At 38.7% G+C, this 17,260-nt stretch overlaps 1 protein-coding gene across 1 annotated transcript; it reads right to left on the bottom strand.

The window, feature by feature from the left end:
* Window positions 1-1,145: 1,145 nt before the first annotated feature.
* On the bottom strand, window positions 1,146-15,227 carry mrc1a (mannose receptor, C type 1a). The gene is made up of 30 exons (XM_044339954.1): window positions 15,026-15,227; window positions 14,487-14,888; window positions 12,652-12,825; window positions 11,928-12,083; window positions 11,731-11,844; window positions 11,412-11,552; window positions 11,143-11,325; window positions 10,748-10,905; window positions 10,523-10,639; window positions 10,291-10,406; window positions 9,896-10,044; window positions 8,810-9,009; window positions 8,612-8,724; window positions 8,436-8,517; window positions 8,203-8,347; window positions 8,060-8,098; window positions 7,747-7,910; window positions 7,559-7,623; window positions 7,289-7,389; window positions 7,049-7,188; window positions 6,731-6,839; window positions 6,438-6,610; window positions 5,001-5,106; window positions 4,591-4,823; window positions 4,335-4,500; window positions 4,062-4,214; window positions 3,855-3,971; window positions 1,882-2,040; window positions 1,771-1,803; window positions 1,146-1,672 (listed from the first exon to the last, which is right to left on the bottom strand). Exons 1-30 carry the CDS (start codon window positions 15,093-15,095, stop codon window positions 1,440-1,442), a joined length of 4,311 nt encoding a protein of 1,436 aa, XP_044195889.1. The 5' UTR covers window positions 15,096-15,227; the 3' UTR covers window positions 1,146-1,439.
* Between the last annotated feature and the right edge of the window lie 2,033 nt (window positions 15,228-17,260).

Here is a 17,260-nt window from a genome sequence, read left to right as displayed (position 1 = left end):
TGTCACATTACAGGGGTGTTTTAGTGACTACTATAAATCCCAGTTTCAAAGGACACTATACAAGGGAGTCATATTAGGCTAATAACCATGTACTGTCTGGCAATCATCATTTTTATAGTTTTCAAGGCAGCATAACTCTCCTTACAGAGGTGGAAAGAGGCCAAATACACTGCCTCACACACAAAAGTGACCAGGTCCGGGGGGGGTTCAAAGCCCCCAAGAAGATTAGACATCAATATACTGTGTATAAAACAAAAAACAAACACAGAATATGATGATTTAAGGCAGTGAAAACAATGTGTTGCGAGAAAACATTTGTAATAGAAAGAAACATTCCTGTGTTTGTGTTAATAGAGATATTTGAATAAAAGAAATAGTATAAAGCCTGTTTAGTTAGTAGCAGCACAATGTCATACTTTAGTGTTGTGGTTTATCTAGACATGTGAAAAGCTAATATGGGAGACTTGAAACAGCCAAACAATAGAATCTGTTATATTCTGTTAAAACATTCAGCTAAAATGTGGAGGTGTGATGGCAGGATAATGCCACAGCTTGGCACAGTGTGGTGTGTACTAGAGAGGAGTGGAGTTTTCTTGTAAACAAACAAGAAAACTGTCAGTTTTATTTTTCTGTTTTCTTACAGAAAATAAAAATGACAGTATCAAAGGTGATTGAAGATCGCATCATACCACCTCAGGCAGCCAAGCAAACACCCACTTCAGCTTTAAACTTCTGCTTCCATAAATGTTTTTACATAGTTTTCAGGACCAACAATAACACATAAACACCCATGAAAGTTATCAAATGTTTGACTATAGTGTGGAAAGGTTTCCTTTGTAGACGAGCTCAGTGCCAGAACTTCATTTTAGTCACCTGTATATAAACTTCTCAATGCATCTCATCACAGTTCTCCGCAATTCTTGGTTAGACATTGTCGCTACGTTCATGGTCTATTAGAGGGAAAATATGAAACAAAGAGGACAACTAAGTTTTCTTTATATCATTTCTTTTATTTTGCATCTATTTACAATGTCGTATGCCAAAATAAGTTGATGAACAGCCCATAGAGAATAATAACAAGCAACAAAGTTGAGAAAGATCTGGCTAATTTAATTTAATTCATTTGTCTTGATTTTTAATGGGTCCACAACTCGTTTCTTAAAGCGCTGATGTTAGGAATGTTCTTAGTTATGTTGATTGGTAGTAAAAAAATCTGTACACATTTCACAAATCACATGATCATTAAATTTGTTACACTTGTTCTTGTCACTATAGTGCAGTGCCAGTGATTGCATGGATTATTATATAATAATTATTAATCATTATCTTTGATCCAGTCCTCTGTAAAATGGAAAAAACACCACAGGGTTTGGTCGAGAAACCAAGATAAAATCTCATATAATTTTCATAGCACTGATTATTGCTCATCGCATGTCTTTCTATGCTTGTTCATTTTGCTCTATGTTGGCCACCAGGCCCTTGGTGTCTACAGTGGCTCGGATTGGATTGTTGAAGTACAACTTGTTGTCGAAGGTGCATTCTCCCAAGACAGGGCTGGGTATCCGTTTACGGAAAAGGAGGAAGGCTCCGAGTCCCACTACAGCAATTACTACCAGTATTATAGCCACAGTGATACCAGCAGACCCATGTGAAGCCTTTTCAACGACGTGTGCTGAGGAGACAAAACACGAAGAAGCGTTAACAGTGACATGAAACTCAAGTTTGAAAAATCATATTTGATATATCTTAGAAAACATTTTAATAACTTACCAACAGATGGAGGCTTTTCTGTTGGTGGAATAACTGAAAAAAAAGATTAATTGCTTAGTGTTGGTGACTGATGGACTTCTCTAAAATTACATAACAGTTGAATAAACTTACCTTTGGGTGTTTTGCAGATGTAAGACCTGTATCTGCTGCAGCTGCTTGTACTCCATGTTCCACTGTCAGAGTGGATATCCACACATGAATCTGACTTTGGCATCCCCGTTTTCCAATTGGTATAGTCCACAGCACTGCTATCAATCCACATCCAATTACCTGGAACAAGGAAACTCATTATCTAACTGACCAAGCAGCACACTGAGACACTGTAAACTTAAGCTCCAGCCTGTGCCTCTCATGTACTGTCATTACTTTTGAGCTTAGCATCCAATCCATGATTCTGAAAGGCTCTTCTAACCACCTGTATAAAGAATATTCACTGTGTTGTGTGCACGGTAATAAAGGTTTTTAACCTGTTTTCCCTAACTGCGACTCTATTTTCTTATCCAAACAAAGATGGTAACCAGTTTATCTTTGCTCAGTATGATGAACGTGAGGAAAAATGCACTAAATGAATCAGTCCCTATTGATGTTACTTTCTATTATCTTATATTTTTATAAAATGTTTTGTATTTTTCTTAAGTGTACGTATGTCCTTTCTGGCTACCTGGATTAGGAAATACAGTCACAACTTGAGACGCTTGTAAAAAGTTGTTTTTTCTTGTGCAGCGGATGGATTTAGTTTTTAACCAGATTAGATTAAAAGAGTCTTTGAGGATTTTGAGAGTGTTGTTAAAAACTTTCCAGTATATATTTCTTTGAAAAATGTAAGCAGTGTAATGGTAATGTAATGATAAAACTGTACATGAGAGACATACTGAGGATACTACACTGTGTCCCAATCGTATATGTAAAGGGTAAGAAAAATGTGTATACCAGACATAAAAAATGGCATAAAAAGATATTAAAAAATCATAAGGACTATAGTACAGTACATTGCTAAATTAAAATTAAAATATGTTTAAAAATACACTCCATATATTTTGTATTTTATTATTTCTTAGTGAGAAATAGTGATTAAATCTCAATTTCATTGTACGCTACTTGTTACTCTGTCAGTGAGATACTCAAACATAACACTAGATGGCGCATAGCACTTAGGAGGAACCTAAAAACCCCTTATGGGCTTTTCACGCTGCATATTCTTAGTTGACCCTGGGATAACTTAGTCCCTTTTCACAAACACATTGTCAGCCCAGGGTTAACCTAAGCTCAAGGCTATACGATTCACACTGCACTTCTACTAGCTCTGGGTTAAATGTCCATTGGAACACACGACTAATGTTTACATTGTTTACTTTAGCCCCGTTTCACACTGGCAGCTTTTAGCCCCGTGTTGAGTTGATTTTCAGGGGATAACCCAGCAAACTTGGGGCTAACCCTGCTCCAGAGCAGGGCCAGCAAGCCCTAGGCTAAAGTCGGAGTTAGCCCACTTTGGAACGTGCCAGGATTGCGCCAGTGTGAAAGCTTCCTTAGCCTGCAACCTTAGCCCGGGTTAAGAGGGGTCTAAGAATGCTTTTAGCCCTGGGCTAAGTGCAGTGTGAAAAGCCCTTCAGAGTCAAGTGCTGCAGAATGAATCCTGCAGTCGAGCTGAACGCAAGCTAATGTTCTCTATCTCTTTGTTTCTACATAAAGCTGCAGGGTTTATGAACATACCCCTATCTAACACCCACCAGGCCAGGGGAAGGAAACATATACAGTATATACCAAATATGTACTTAACTATATATTGTTATATTGTTTTTGCAGTTACTATACTAAAACATATTTAACTGTTAAGTCAATCAAACTGTGACTTTCCTTTGTACATTGCATTGTGGGAAATAAGTGTACATCAGCAGCACACTCAAAAATCCAGGCTATTTTAGTATGTATATTGATTGTTTACTTTTATGTCACCACATTCTTGAAATCTGCTCAGGATAATCGTGTACTGTGGAATTCGGGCACAGCTTTTAATTTGTTTATTTGCTGGAAAAATGAATAACAAGACACTGGGGCTGAATTTAACTTCCATAAGCTCTGCTCACCTTCATGGGTCTTATACAGGCCAATCCAGAAGGACTTGGCACCGTCCTGTAGAAGCTCCAGGTTCTGTTGTATGAAAAGACCCTCCTGAGGGTCCTGAATACTCACCAGAGACGCACCTGACAAACACAGACAAATCATAAGCAGCAATTATAGGCTGCAGGATTTTATACATAACTGTTTATTAGTGGAAATTCTGTATAACATACCAATTTTCAGACATTCAACCGAGGCATGGGCCCAGTTGTCCACAACGGAGCTGAGGAAGGAATAACAATGGCCTCTGAAGGGTATCCAGGTTCTTCTCTTCTTTGGTTCTGGACAGTTTCCAGGGAGCTGTGGGGGCTCAGTGGGAGCTATGTCTGAAAAAAGAGACAGCAGATTGCATCCCAGTCTTAAAACCATGGGCTAACAATGCTTAGTGTTTGGGTACTGTATGTATGAAGGAAGGAGGGAGGGAAGGAACAGAGGGATTATCTGACCTGGTGACCTCTTGCAAAGGGAGTAGTAGCTGTTGGTACACGGTGCAGTCTTCCATGTTCTGTCCACATCCATATACACACAGCCATAGTTATGTTTAGGTTCATCTGTGCCCCATTTGGTAAAAGACAGAAGCCAGTTATCGACCCACTTGTACCGCCCGCCAGTCTGTGAAAAAGCAATCATTACTTGCAAAGTTTATACAGAGCTAGATGGTCCTTCTCTCAGTTTGAAAACCTGTTTGAATAGACCCTTTACCACATTGCTGTTGAGGCCAATCCACAAAGGCTCATTGTGCTTGGCAATCTGCAAGGTGATGTATGCATGGGTGACAGGGTTCAGGATACTGGCCAGATCTGCATCGTCTGCCTGGCACTGCCTCCTCGCCTCATCCCATCTCATCTTCTGGGCCACCAGTTTGTAGGAGTCATTGCCGAGCTGGTAGAACGCTTTTGGTGACACAGTGGTGGGTGGGACTACAATCTGAGAATCTTTGTAAATAGGACACATCGGTTATTATTAACAGTCATGAAAACATCATTCAGCTGAAAAACCTCTACCATGGCTTTGTAACACAAACTTTGTACCTAAATGTGGTCCCCATTTACATCACATATATGTTTGACAAAATGATCTATCACTACAGTTAATGATAGTGTGTTACTCACCAACGTTTCTTTTACAGATGAAGCCACATTTTGAGTGACAGTCTTCCACCTTCCACGATCCTGTTAGTTTGGAGGTCCCGCCCACCATAATTACACAGTCAAAAACCTATCATGCAGAAAAAGGTACATTAGTTTTCTTTACAGTTACTTTCTTTTTCAATATTAATATGCATTTTTTTAGTGATTTATACTATTTTACCACCTGATCTTAGAAGGAGAGATTTGTTCATCCAAATCTGAGATTGTTCGAAAAAATGAAATGCTCAGGTTGCTAACATAACTAACACAAAATATGGCCCTTTTTGACTCAGCGAAGATCCGAGTGGGATCGAAATGTCGTTCTATTTGATTCAATTTTGCACAAAGTGTGCAGGCGTTCCTACTTTTTTACACAGACACATATACACATTCTGTATTAAGAATGTGCCGGTATCAAATTTTCACGCTACAATTATCATAGGTAAAAATATCTCGGTAATGGTATTATCATGATAATCACGTTTCCTGAAATCCTACTATTAGTGCAAAGATATAGTTAAATTACTTCACACCATGATTGCCTTGGATTTTATTCACTCAACAGTTGTCTGTATATTGCAACTTTTTGGACTATGTGTAAGAAATAACATCAAAAATAGTTTAAACTGTAAACAAAAGTAGGTTGTTCAGGACAGAACAGTTTAAGACAGTTAATTGTGAATCGCTTTAAATGCAACTCAGTGTCCCTTAAATTTTTCCTGATGAAATTGATCAATTGATTCCTGGAGTGCAAGAACTTTGTAGTAAGTGTCATCTGCTAGCTGTTAACAGTTAAATACATTTTAAAAAGGCAGATAAATTTGTAAATGCATAAAGATCATGATAACGGTTATACCGGGCTCTTATAGGCCACTAGTGACCAACAAAATAAAACTGCTAATTAAGGCAGGAGCACTGCTCTGTCACAGTAATGGAAATAGTTGGCTGTAATGATACCGTCTACTGTTTTACTGCAGTATACAGTAGAAATGGTATACCGGCACATATCAATTCTGTATATACCTTTAAGCAGAGAGTTAAATCACTTTACAATGAATTAAAATTTGTTATAGCAATTAGGGCCAACCTTTTGAATATGTGGCTTCCTTTCTACAGATTTTCCATCATCCTGTGTTGTTTTGTAGATGATTACATAGTGTCAGAAAATCTGTCACTTCAACTGATGTGATTATAATCCAGGCGCTCCCTGACTGATGATTCAAATCATCGACCTTTATTAGGAAGCCTTTGTACATTGTGTTTACACACACATATGAGTGTAAATTATTTATTATGCTCAGCATGCTATCTAGTGATAGTTTTTTTGTTACAGGTTACATTCATGCTTATTTTATATTAAACTGTAGGAGAGAGAGAGAGTAAGACAGAGAAAGCTTTGGACGTAGAAGTTGAAATAACCTCATCCATAAATGAATAGCGCCCATCAGGCACTGTTGTTGGATGCCCTTTGGCCCAGTTGGTGTATGAGACGCCTTTGCCGTCCGTCCACACAAAGTGCATCTCCCAGTTGACATCATTCATGCCAATCCACAAATCCTCATTGTATCTCTGCATCTGTGTTGTTAGGAATGCTAGAAAGGAAGAACCAATAATTCTTTAATTGTGGTTTATTTACATAAGACTTCACTGCTACACAATAAAATGTAACCTTAGACAACCACAAATGTTGCAGCATTGCTCTCATCACTCACCTTGCTCGCTCTCACTGACGACAGAAACCAGATTTCCTCCCTGGTTTTTGCAGGACGCTCTGGCATTCTGCCAAGTCGCTTTGTCATTCCCCACAATGAATTTGTAGCACTGTGTAAACATCATGAATTTCAAGTGTGTGTTAGAATAACAACCAAAGGAAAACCAGTGTCCATTCAAGCTTGGTCAAAAATACAGAAACACATTTTACCAGAACAGACTAGGAGGAAACCTTTGTCTTGACTAAAGACCTGCATATTATACAGGGTTTCAACACTGTATTGGTGTAATCACTGTTGTACAAAGTTATACATTCTTACCTTTCCTTGGAAAGATACCCATTCTGGGGCACATCCTCCCTTGGGAACAGTGGTGGGGGCCATTGTTGTATTGACAAAACTACTGCTTCTTTTGCAGATAGATGGTAGCTCGATACCACAATTAATATCATTCCAGTAACCTATATGTTTACAGAAAAAAAGAAAAAAATAATTATGAAGTAAGATTAACTAATATTTACAAAATCAATACAGTATGGAGTGTCTTTGCATTAAGCTCACCCATGCCCTTGTATATAGTCACACAGTTTTCATCATTGTTAGCAAAGTTGGGCTCGTTCCGTTCCCATGCAGTGTAAGTTACAGGGGTGCCATCCACCCAGCTGAAAATAGAAGGAAGATAATGAACTAGACGTCACTAAAAGAAACACTAAAAATGGTTACGAAATCTGTGTGTTTTGTGTTTTGTATCAAATGTCAGACTTGAGTTGATGGATGGGTAATAGAGAATAGCCAATATTTCTAGTGTCTAAACTGTGCAGTTTGATTTACCTAAATGTCTTATCCAAATCCACTGTCAAGCCAATGTAGTACTGTCCTTCTGAGCCTTTTGATATCTGTTGGAGCATAATGGCAAGAGAGACATCAATCAGATTTTTGAGAACATACAACATGTTACCATTTTGAACTTCAATGTTTAAACTTTTTTGTTTTGGGGGGAAAAAATCTGAATGTCTTGCCTGTTTCCAAAGGAACTTCCTCTCACTCTCCCCTGTGATGACCGCAAGTTCACCAAAGTTTTTTTTGCAGAATGTTCTGGCAGCGTCCATAGCTAGGTTGTCAAGATTGATGAAATACTGTGTGTCATTGTATATTATCCAGCCATCTTCTGTGGTGTTGTATACTGTAGAAGGAGAAAACAGTTATAAGGTGTCCCACAGATACAGTTTTTGGGATTGATGAAAAAAAAAGAGGATTGGTAAAAGGGAAAAATTACAACTCGGTAAATCAAGGAAATACAATGAAAGAGAGATAGAGGCTGTTGAAACTTGCCTGTTACAACTACAGCCGGCTCAGGGTTGGGAGTCGCACCTGAAAAACATCAGGGAAAAGTTCTTATTTAACATTATTACAACTACTTTGGACAAATGTCTCTATGTGAGATGGAGATCCATGATGAGACTAGTCAGTGTTACCTTTGTGTATCTGGCAGATCCAGTCATTATAGGACTCACAGTGCCGATCGTTCCAGTGCCGTCCATAATAAAACTGGATTTCTGCACAATGTTCGTTGTTATTGTGGTTGTTCGGTTCCCCATAGCCCCAGTTCTCATAGCCAAACTAGGTTACAGTTTTTGGAAATACACATAATTAGACTGAGAATGACAGTTAGCAAATCATTTTGTGATAACAATGAAGAGCTACATACAGGCGACCCATCAGTCCAGGTAAAACCTTCATTGGTACCCAGGGAACTGAGGCCAATCCAGACTGGATTAGAGGTATGAAACCTTTAAGACAGTAGAAAGCATTGGTATTGATTACTTGAATGGCTGATTAACATAATTTAAAGTCTGATATATATCAGGTGTTAAGCTAACATACGGAGCATTGCTCAGGTCCTGCGAACTGTGTATGCTCATCAAGTTACCACCAATGGCCTTGCAGAAGTCCTGCGCTTCTTGCCAAGTCCTCTTTTGGTCCTTCTTTCTGTAAAGCTTTTCAATAAGCGAAAAAGAGATGTGTTCAGTTTAATACACTTAAAATTGCACAGATTTCACAGATTATTTCATGTCCTCCTACTTTGTAGCAGACATTCCTTTTGGCAGCAGGGGTCCACCCAGAGGCACAGCTCTGGACCGGGGTGGTGGGGGGAATTGTTGTCGTCTGTACATCCTCTGCCAGCTTCTTGCAGATATATTTCTCCTTGTTGCTGCAGCTGACAACATCCCATAATCCAGCAAAAATCCCTGTGGTCATGGCAACGCATCCTTGTTTTCTGTCTTTTATGAAACACACCAAAAGAAATGGGAGAAATATGGTTAAATTGAGCTCAAAGATGTAAAGCAGTGCTTAAACACATCAAGGAAGATTTAGTGGAGTAAATAATGAATATACAACAATAAATGACAAACAGGACCATTACCATGACTGTAAGTCATGCTAATGGCTCTGTGAGACTGCTCTTAGGCCCTATAGTGCGTTGAGATAAAATGCCAATGCCAGCAGGTTAACATGCTCACAATGACAATGCTAACATGCTGATGTTTAGCAGATATAATGTTTACCATGTTTACCATCTTAGTTTAATGTGTCAGCATGCTAATCTTTCCTAATTAGCACTAAACACAGCTGAGGTGGCTAGGAATGCCAGTAGTTTTGCAGGTATTTGGTCATAAACCAAAGTACTAGACACATTTTTGACCTCATGACACTAGATGAAAAATTAAGGAATTGCCAAAGTTATTACAATTCACCCTAAAGGGGATATGAATGTCTGTACCAAATTTCATGGCAACACATCCAATTATTTATTGAGGCATTTTACTCAGAACGTCAGAGATCTCAACCCTGTGGAAGTGCTAGAGGAAATGGGAACCATGTGTGTCTGCACTATATATGGTAATCTATCAAATTGATGTTTAAGTCTGGACCAGAATTGTGGACCAACCCACTATTGTTGCCATCCATAGAGCCATGCCATCACCATGGCTAAAAATAAACCCCATAAACTATTAAAGCAACCATATGTAGAGCCTCATGACTCTACCTATCCAATCAACATACAGTACATACTGTATAACTTGCTGCAGTAGACATTAAAAATAGTAAAACAGTAAGAGTAAAAATTGTTAGGAAGGTCACATATAGTAGAGAAGTGTGCTGTACCTGGCATGCCCACATTGAAATGAGTAAATGTGACCTTTCTCCCGGTGGTCCACTCAAAAGTGTGTTTATCTTCTGTGTTGGACAAACCTGTCCAGAAATACTTTTCTGGTCTCAAACCCACCAAACTGACCAAGAAGGCATTTTCATATCTGCATAAATACATAGAAAAGCAGACAGATGAGCAATGAAATGACTCCCCGATAATAAAATAATGTTAAAAACAATTCCCTTCAATACTACTGCAAACTTATTACAGCATTGAACTCTTGTTCTAAGACTTAAGTTAATCATAGTGAATGTAATGCTTTGTTTGATGCTGGTGTTCCAGATCATTTTGATGGTTGAAATGTGGGGGAAAATTACACATAGATATTACAATAAACAATAAAACACACCTGTCAGCCACATCCACAAGGTAAGCACCGGCCTGTGAGCATGCCTGCTTTGCGTCATCGAAAGTTTTTGTCTCAGCTCCAATGTTGTAACAATGTGAACCGAACCTGAATGAGCCCTTAAGATGATAAAAAAAAACAAAAAAACAAAAAACAAAAAACATCATGAGACTAAATCTGACAAATGCTTTGTTTTATAATTACACTTAGATTAAAAGAAAATGACATCACTCACAAGCTTGCATCCAGGGTTGGCTTCCTCATGGGTGCCTTCAGCTGCTTTAGTAGAGGCCTTCTTCTTGCAGATGTATCCATATGTCTTTTCACACATGTGATCTGCCCACTTCCCATTCTGTGTGTAATATACAGAAAATAAGAACACTACCACTTGCATCATCTTCACTTTCATCAACATCATTTTCATTGGCCCATTTGCTTTTTGGTGAGTGATGGGTGTTACCTTTCCTCTGATGAGGACACAGTCCTCTTGGAGGTTAGTGGCATGAGACGGCTCACCAGTCTCCCACTGGGTGAAGGTAACGTGGGAGCGATCAGACCATTCAAACAGCATCTGGTTCCTCTGATCGTTCAAGCCAATCCAGAGCACATCTGTCGGCACTGAGGTTTATAAATGCACACAGAGATGTGAAGTGGTTATGGATATATTTTCTCTTCTGTATTAAATTGTGGTAGATTAAAAAGGTGTCTTCTTACTACACATTTGGATAAGACTACTTACTATTTTCCATTTTAATGTAATGTTATCATTAAACGTTTCCAAAATGAATACTTTCAGTATAGATTATTGTTGTAAAAACAAATGAATCACTGGAAAAAATAACTTTGCACACTTACAGTATCCAGATTGAGATATGATGAAGCTCTGCTCTTCTATATTTTGTATGCTGGCCAAATCTCCTCCTTCTTTGTGGCAGGCAGCCAATGCATCGCTCCACATCTTTTTATTCCTCTCCAGGTAGTAACAGTGACCAGCATAAGGAACCCAGTGACTGGGGCAGAAGCTAGGCTGGTCTTGGGCTGTGGATACAGAGTTTTGTACTATCAGAACACACACTAATAATAAACCAGATTTCAGATTATTTATAATTATGATATTATTTTACTTGGTGGTGGGGGGAGACTGGTAGAGTTTCCTTTGCGACATATGTAACCAAGTTTCTTGGTGCAGGCGCTACTCTCCCATTTTGAGGCTTTTGCAGCATTTATCGTTGCACAATTAAGCCCAGGCTCTGAAGAGGGATGGCCTGTTGGAAACAAAAATCATTTTATAATGTTGAGACATCCATTTATAATTGAATTATTGTAAATAAATATGGTTACTTTGATCATTTAAGCAGCCTTCTGTTGTTATCTTGAAGTAAAACCTTGACATACGGTACAATAATATGTTGCTCTTGTCATACTAAACATGTCTTCACTAACCTGGGGCCCAGTTTAAATATCTGAATGGGTTTCCATTGCTCCACTGCCATCCACTCTCAAAATCCAAGCTGTTTAGTCCAATCCACAGAGATGTTCCCAAAGTGTTGGTCAATCCTGTGTTGCGTTATAATGCATTTAATATTTAATGATATGACATATCTGTAATATGGGTAGCTGATACAAGGCTGACTTTGTACCTGAAATGTACGACTGCTCATGGAGCTCGACAATGCTGAGGAGGTCTGCTCCCTGCTGCTGGCAGCTCTTTCTGGCCTGATACCAGGTTAATATTGACTGTGCGTTCCTCTGATACTGAACCCCTGTGACTGGGTCGGTGTCCCAGCCTGAGGTTGCTGGTTTAGGGTAATAAACACATGGAGTATTACAAATTATAAAACAGAGAGAATTTATTTACTTTATAAAGTAAAGGTTGTATAATATCCGACCATAATGAAAATTAAGGACCAAAAGTGTCTCAAAACAGTAAAAAAACAAACTTAGATACATTTTGAAGATGGAGAAACATCTACTACATGCTTATGTAGTAGGTCATGACACAACATGTTTCACAAAAGATTATAGTAAAAGATTTCTTTTCCCATCCCTTTCCTGCTCCAGTATTGAAGCAGTGTCAGGGGGAAGACAGGCCTGTGAGAAGAGGAAAATGAGGACAGTGCTGTGTTGACAACTCATGAGAGGAAGCGGTAGTGTTATTCTGTTGAGGTGGGTCAGAAACCAGACCTGTCAGCACTGACCTCTTCAGTGATAGCAAAGAAATAGCAGAAAAACAAGATAATTCTGAGTGATATGATGAACAAGGTATTGTGATATGTTTGGATTGGCCTCTGCCTTCTTGGTCAAATCGTCAATCACAGCAAATTTTAGGCTATCTGTGAGGTTGTAATTATTTGTAACTCTTACCTTTGGTGGGACAAAAGCCCCACTTCTTATCTTTATTGTAATCTGTCTCCGTGGCACACCACAGCTGTCCGTCTGAGCGACCGTCCTTTGTGCACTCAGAGTACCACTTCTCCATAAACTTAAATGGGAACTGACACGGGGTTCCAAATGCATTTCCCCCTATTGTGAAAACCTCTGAGGAGACACAAATTGTACATTTAAAGATAATCAAAAATTTGCTGAACCTGCAAGCAGCCTGTTATTAGATACACTACATGACCAGACACTCCATCATTACACCAATATGTGATTGTTGACCATGGGCATTAATCTACTGCTATAACTGCCTCCATTCTTCTGGGAAGGCTTTCCTCAAGATTTTGGAGCCTGGATCCAGGAATTTGCTCCCGTTCAGCCACAAGAGCATTAGTGATGTCAGCCACTGGTGTTGAGTAAGAAGGCCCGGCCGCCGTCTGTGTTCCTTTTCATCCCGAAGGTGTTGGATGGGATTGAGGTCAGGGCTCTTTTGAGACCAATCAAATTCTTCCACACCAAACTTAGAAAACAATTTCTTTATGGCCCTCACTTTGTGCACGGGACACTGTCATGTTGAAAAAGGTACCTTCTCCAAAATGTTGCCACAAAGTTTACCATCGTAAACACTACCACTGTGTACACAATAGTGTACCATTTACAATGTATTTCTAATCAGCTAAATAAAATAGTTTTACAAATTGGCTTGATCTACCCAAAGCTTTTTCTGCAGCCTGCTCTTGAAATATATATCATATTTTATTAGTATATTACCCTAACAGACTGGTTTTAGATGAGTCACAGATGGGTTTGGGTCTAATTTTCAGTCTACAGATTCAGAAGGACCTTGTAGCTACACTGAGGCAACTGTGTTTGGAGTCAGTTTTTTCGTATCAAACATGCTTGATACTTGCAACACATCACAAATTGTATCACTCTGGTCTTTGAAATTTAAGTACACGATATGAGCGTGCCCACAGAGTGTTTAACCTGTATTTTTCCTCATTTAGTAAGAAAACATATTGAAATTTGGACTCATTAGCAAGGCGTATTCGTGTGCTGGGTGTGGGAACAAATAGATGGAGAGATAATATCTGAACCTAAACATACATTTTTTGAACAGTAGTGTAACCTCATAACACACTGCATGTTGTAATTGGTTGCCCTGTGTTCCAGTGTGGTATAAAGAGAAAAATTAATGCTCGGCAAAGAATCATTGTTGAATGGGCCTTCAGCACTAAAGTAACTCCTCAGTTCAAATGCTGCCATGTTTGGGTGTTTATGGAAGTTTTCCTTTGACGCTATACATCTCATTTCATTTTTATTTAATTCTAACATATCTTATGGTAAGTGGCTCCATCCAAATTTAGAAACGTGAGAGTTTACGACAACTTACCTAAATCAGTATTAATCATTTATCAATTCTGGACCACAGCATGCTCTTTTAGTGAATTGCGGGCTGATTAGATTACAGATCGATCTTTTATTTACAGCAAGAAAATCAAGAATAAAGGCTATTAATGTCAAATAGAGTTGCCACCAAGTCCATCTCTTGAATAGACCTGTTTAATTAAAAAACATTTAATCTATAGTCACAGAATGTCTTACTTGGTCTACATGCTATGAATTGCAATTCTAATATAAGTTGATGTATATGTTAAATATAGTATTACTTGTACATAATTTGTTTTTTGTGCAGAAAAAACAAATATGGGACATAATAAACAACGTTGTATTGCAAGACTTTCTGAAACACCTTTCCAGCCTTTCTGGAAAACTGCAACACATTACGGTTAAAATCTTTGCGCACACACAATTCCTACCTTGATACCCTTTTGAACAAATGTCGGTCTTAGTGCCAAATATCCTCCAGCGGCTCCAGAGCCCTGAGCCCTTGTAAATCATAATGTTCCTCTCATTGCGGTTGCCCCAGTTGAAGTGGAGGTCCTGGTCTTTCAGGCCAAAGAGAGTGTCATTCTTACACTGCCAGTGCTGGAGCTCACTGGTCTCGTCACAGTCGAAGAGGAGCACCTTCACCCAGTCTTTTATCTCTGTGGCCCCTAGACAGAGATTGAGCGACAGACTGAGGAGGCGCGACTGTGAGGCCCAGCGAAACTGCTGCTGTTTGGAGTGAGGATCACAAGGGGCGACCGTTATTGAGGTGGCACTCTCCGCCCTTACGCACTTGTTGTGGTTCTCATTGAAGATCAGAAAGGAGCCACTGTCTGGAGCAGAACAGAACAGCCGTAAATATGCCATAATTTCATCAATACCACATTAAAATTCACAATTTTAAATGAAATCACAAAGCTTTTACTCCCAGACAAGCTGATTAAAAGAAAACTTTGTCTGGAGTACCTACCTATATCAGCAGTAATGCAGAGAGCTTGCAGGAGACAGAGGATCACAGCAAAATTTAAACAGGGTAACATTATCCTTGGTGTGTTTGCACTCAGCAGAGGATGAGGCTGTGAGAGAGTTGTCCAGTCATAAGAGAGTGAGTCTGGTGTGTGCTAAGGTGTGTAACATAGAGCAACAATGACACAGAGACATGGTGCTTTCCTCCCTAAATCACACTGATGGATATCCTGTCACATGGTATAGTTACGGTTGGTCAAACCACAGCGATTTCAGTGAAAGAGAGGAAAGCAGGAGGTGGGAAGCAAGTGATCTAACTATTAAGCTATAGCTGAAAGTCACCAATGACAGCTTGAAAAAAACTTATAATAGAGTGAAATTGTGAAAGGTAATCCTGGTAGGATGACAAATCTATTTTTAATAAATTAAAGACAAGAAAGAACTGGATGATGAATTTTGGCAAACAGTTTATCTACGTGTTTGATCAGCAGGCTTTATTTTTGTTACTGTTATAAATAGCCCTTCAGTGTCTGTGCTAAATCTGTACCTGGATAATGAACCTAGAGAGCAGGTGCCAATCATCAAGATGATTCAAGTTTGACTTTAAGTATGTTTCAGGAATCAGAAGAATGTGACATTTTCATAATGACTGTGCCCGAATGAATGAGGTTTAAATGAGGTTTGCTGATGTGCAGGTTTTGTGAGATAGTAGCCCCCAGAAGGTCTGAGAAGCTTCGGGTGAGGAGTGCAATGATGATACAAGTCAGTAGAAAGAGAGGACAGGAGGAAATCCTGCTTCCTATTGGGGGAAGTGAGTTGAGATCTGACCTGTTTGGCCTCAAACTGCAGGGATTCCCTTTAATGCTGCTCAGACAAATAGAGTTGGCCATGTACCTGTGAAATACCTGTCTCTTGTATGCTCAACTAAGATTTAGAAGAGTCTATCTCTAAACAATAAACAGTTTATTTTAATGAAAATGTATTGTAACTGATCATTTATCTTATCCCCAGTCTTGTGATGGTGAGGATGCAGTCATGGTGTGCATTTCTTTGTTTATTGACATGCATTCCTGTGCTGTAATCTTGTGATGTTGAACACAACAACAAGGCTCTTTTCAAGTAGTAGAGGAAAACGATCATATACTGAAAAGTGGACGTAATATCATGAATGTATGTAGAATTTAATGCAATCCAGTACAACAGCTCAGCAATAAAAACTAACTTTTTTTCAACTTATGATATTGTTTTGATGGCATACTTTCTTCATCTTCACATAGGTTGTACTGTAAGTTGTTGCAGGGCTTTTGTGTTGAAGTGCATTAGATTAAACAGGTGTAATGATATTCAGTCTGAGTTGATTTTGTGCTCTGGACCATGTAGGATTGCTGGAAGGGAAGTAATGAGAATGTTTTGCAGAATAATGACAGGAAACTCTTTCTCTTGGGGAAGGAGTGGAAGAAATGAGATGAAATTCCAATGTAAAAGGGTAAATGGAGGCCAGAACCTTACACACATACTGTAGGTACATTTAAATCAAAACTGATGCATTCTACATGCATGATAAACCACACAAGTGAAACATATATTTGAATGATTTTCTTTATTAATCTTACCAAAATATATGTATCAATGATACAAACTCACGCTTTGTTTTCCTTTAGTGGATAGAACTTAGCAAAAAAAACCTAATATAAACAACATTGATTCATCTGTTACACTGCACTTTATGATGGTAGAAAAAAATCTGCTATAAACTCTTAAGTGACATAACAGGTACATTCTCAAAGTGCTATGGTTGGTGAGGGTGAGGGATGTTGAGTGGTAAAAAAAATAACTTTGAACATGAAGGTATTAATAAACACAACATACAATATAGTCATTTCACAATTAATGTCCTTTATGGGAAAAGATTGCCTAAGATCTCCCTTTTGGCCTGTGAAAAGCACCACCATGCATTTTAACAAAATATCTCGTCTGTGCAGCATACACAGATTTGTTCATCTGTACTCATGTGGATTCGGTTTCACGAGCTATTCGTAAATTCACCTCTAAATCTGTGCGTAAAGTTCTTCTTAGTAACTACTAGTGTCAAACTAATGATTTACTAAATCAGGTTACACCATCATAATTTAAGAAATGTCTTAGCTAGTGGTGTGTAAACCGTTTGCTAGGAAACAACTAAACAACTAAGTGAAGTTGTGTTGTTGGTGTTTACTCCTCACTCAAAACGGGTCATATA

The sequence above is a fragment of the Thunnus albacares genome, chromosome 21 (genome assembly GCF_914725855.1).
Source record: "Thunnus albacares chromosome 21, fThuAlb1.1, whole genome shotgun sequence".
Classification (NCBI taxonomy): domain Eukaryota; kingdom Metazoa; phylum Chordata; class Actinopteri; order Scombriformes; family Scombridae; genus Thunnus; species Thunnus albacares.
The sequence above is the reverse complement of the archived record's forward strand: the minus strand, read 5'-3'. Positions and strand labels throughout refer to the sequence as shown.

Coding starts and splice junctions, on each gene's coding strand:
- mrc1a (XM_044339954.1), bottom strand. CDS start 15,095: ATGTTACCCTGTTTAAATTTTGCTGTGATCCTCTGTCTCCTGCAAGCT. Junction 7,390..7,558: donor GATTTGGATAAGACATTTAG/GTAAATCAAACT, acceptor TTCTATTTTCAG/CTGGGTGGATGGCACCCCTG. Junction 1,673..1,770: donor AGAAAAGCCTCCATCTGTTG/GTAAGTTATTAA, acceptor TTGTCTCCTCAG/CACACGTCGTTGAAAAGGCT.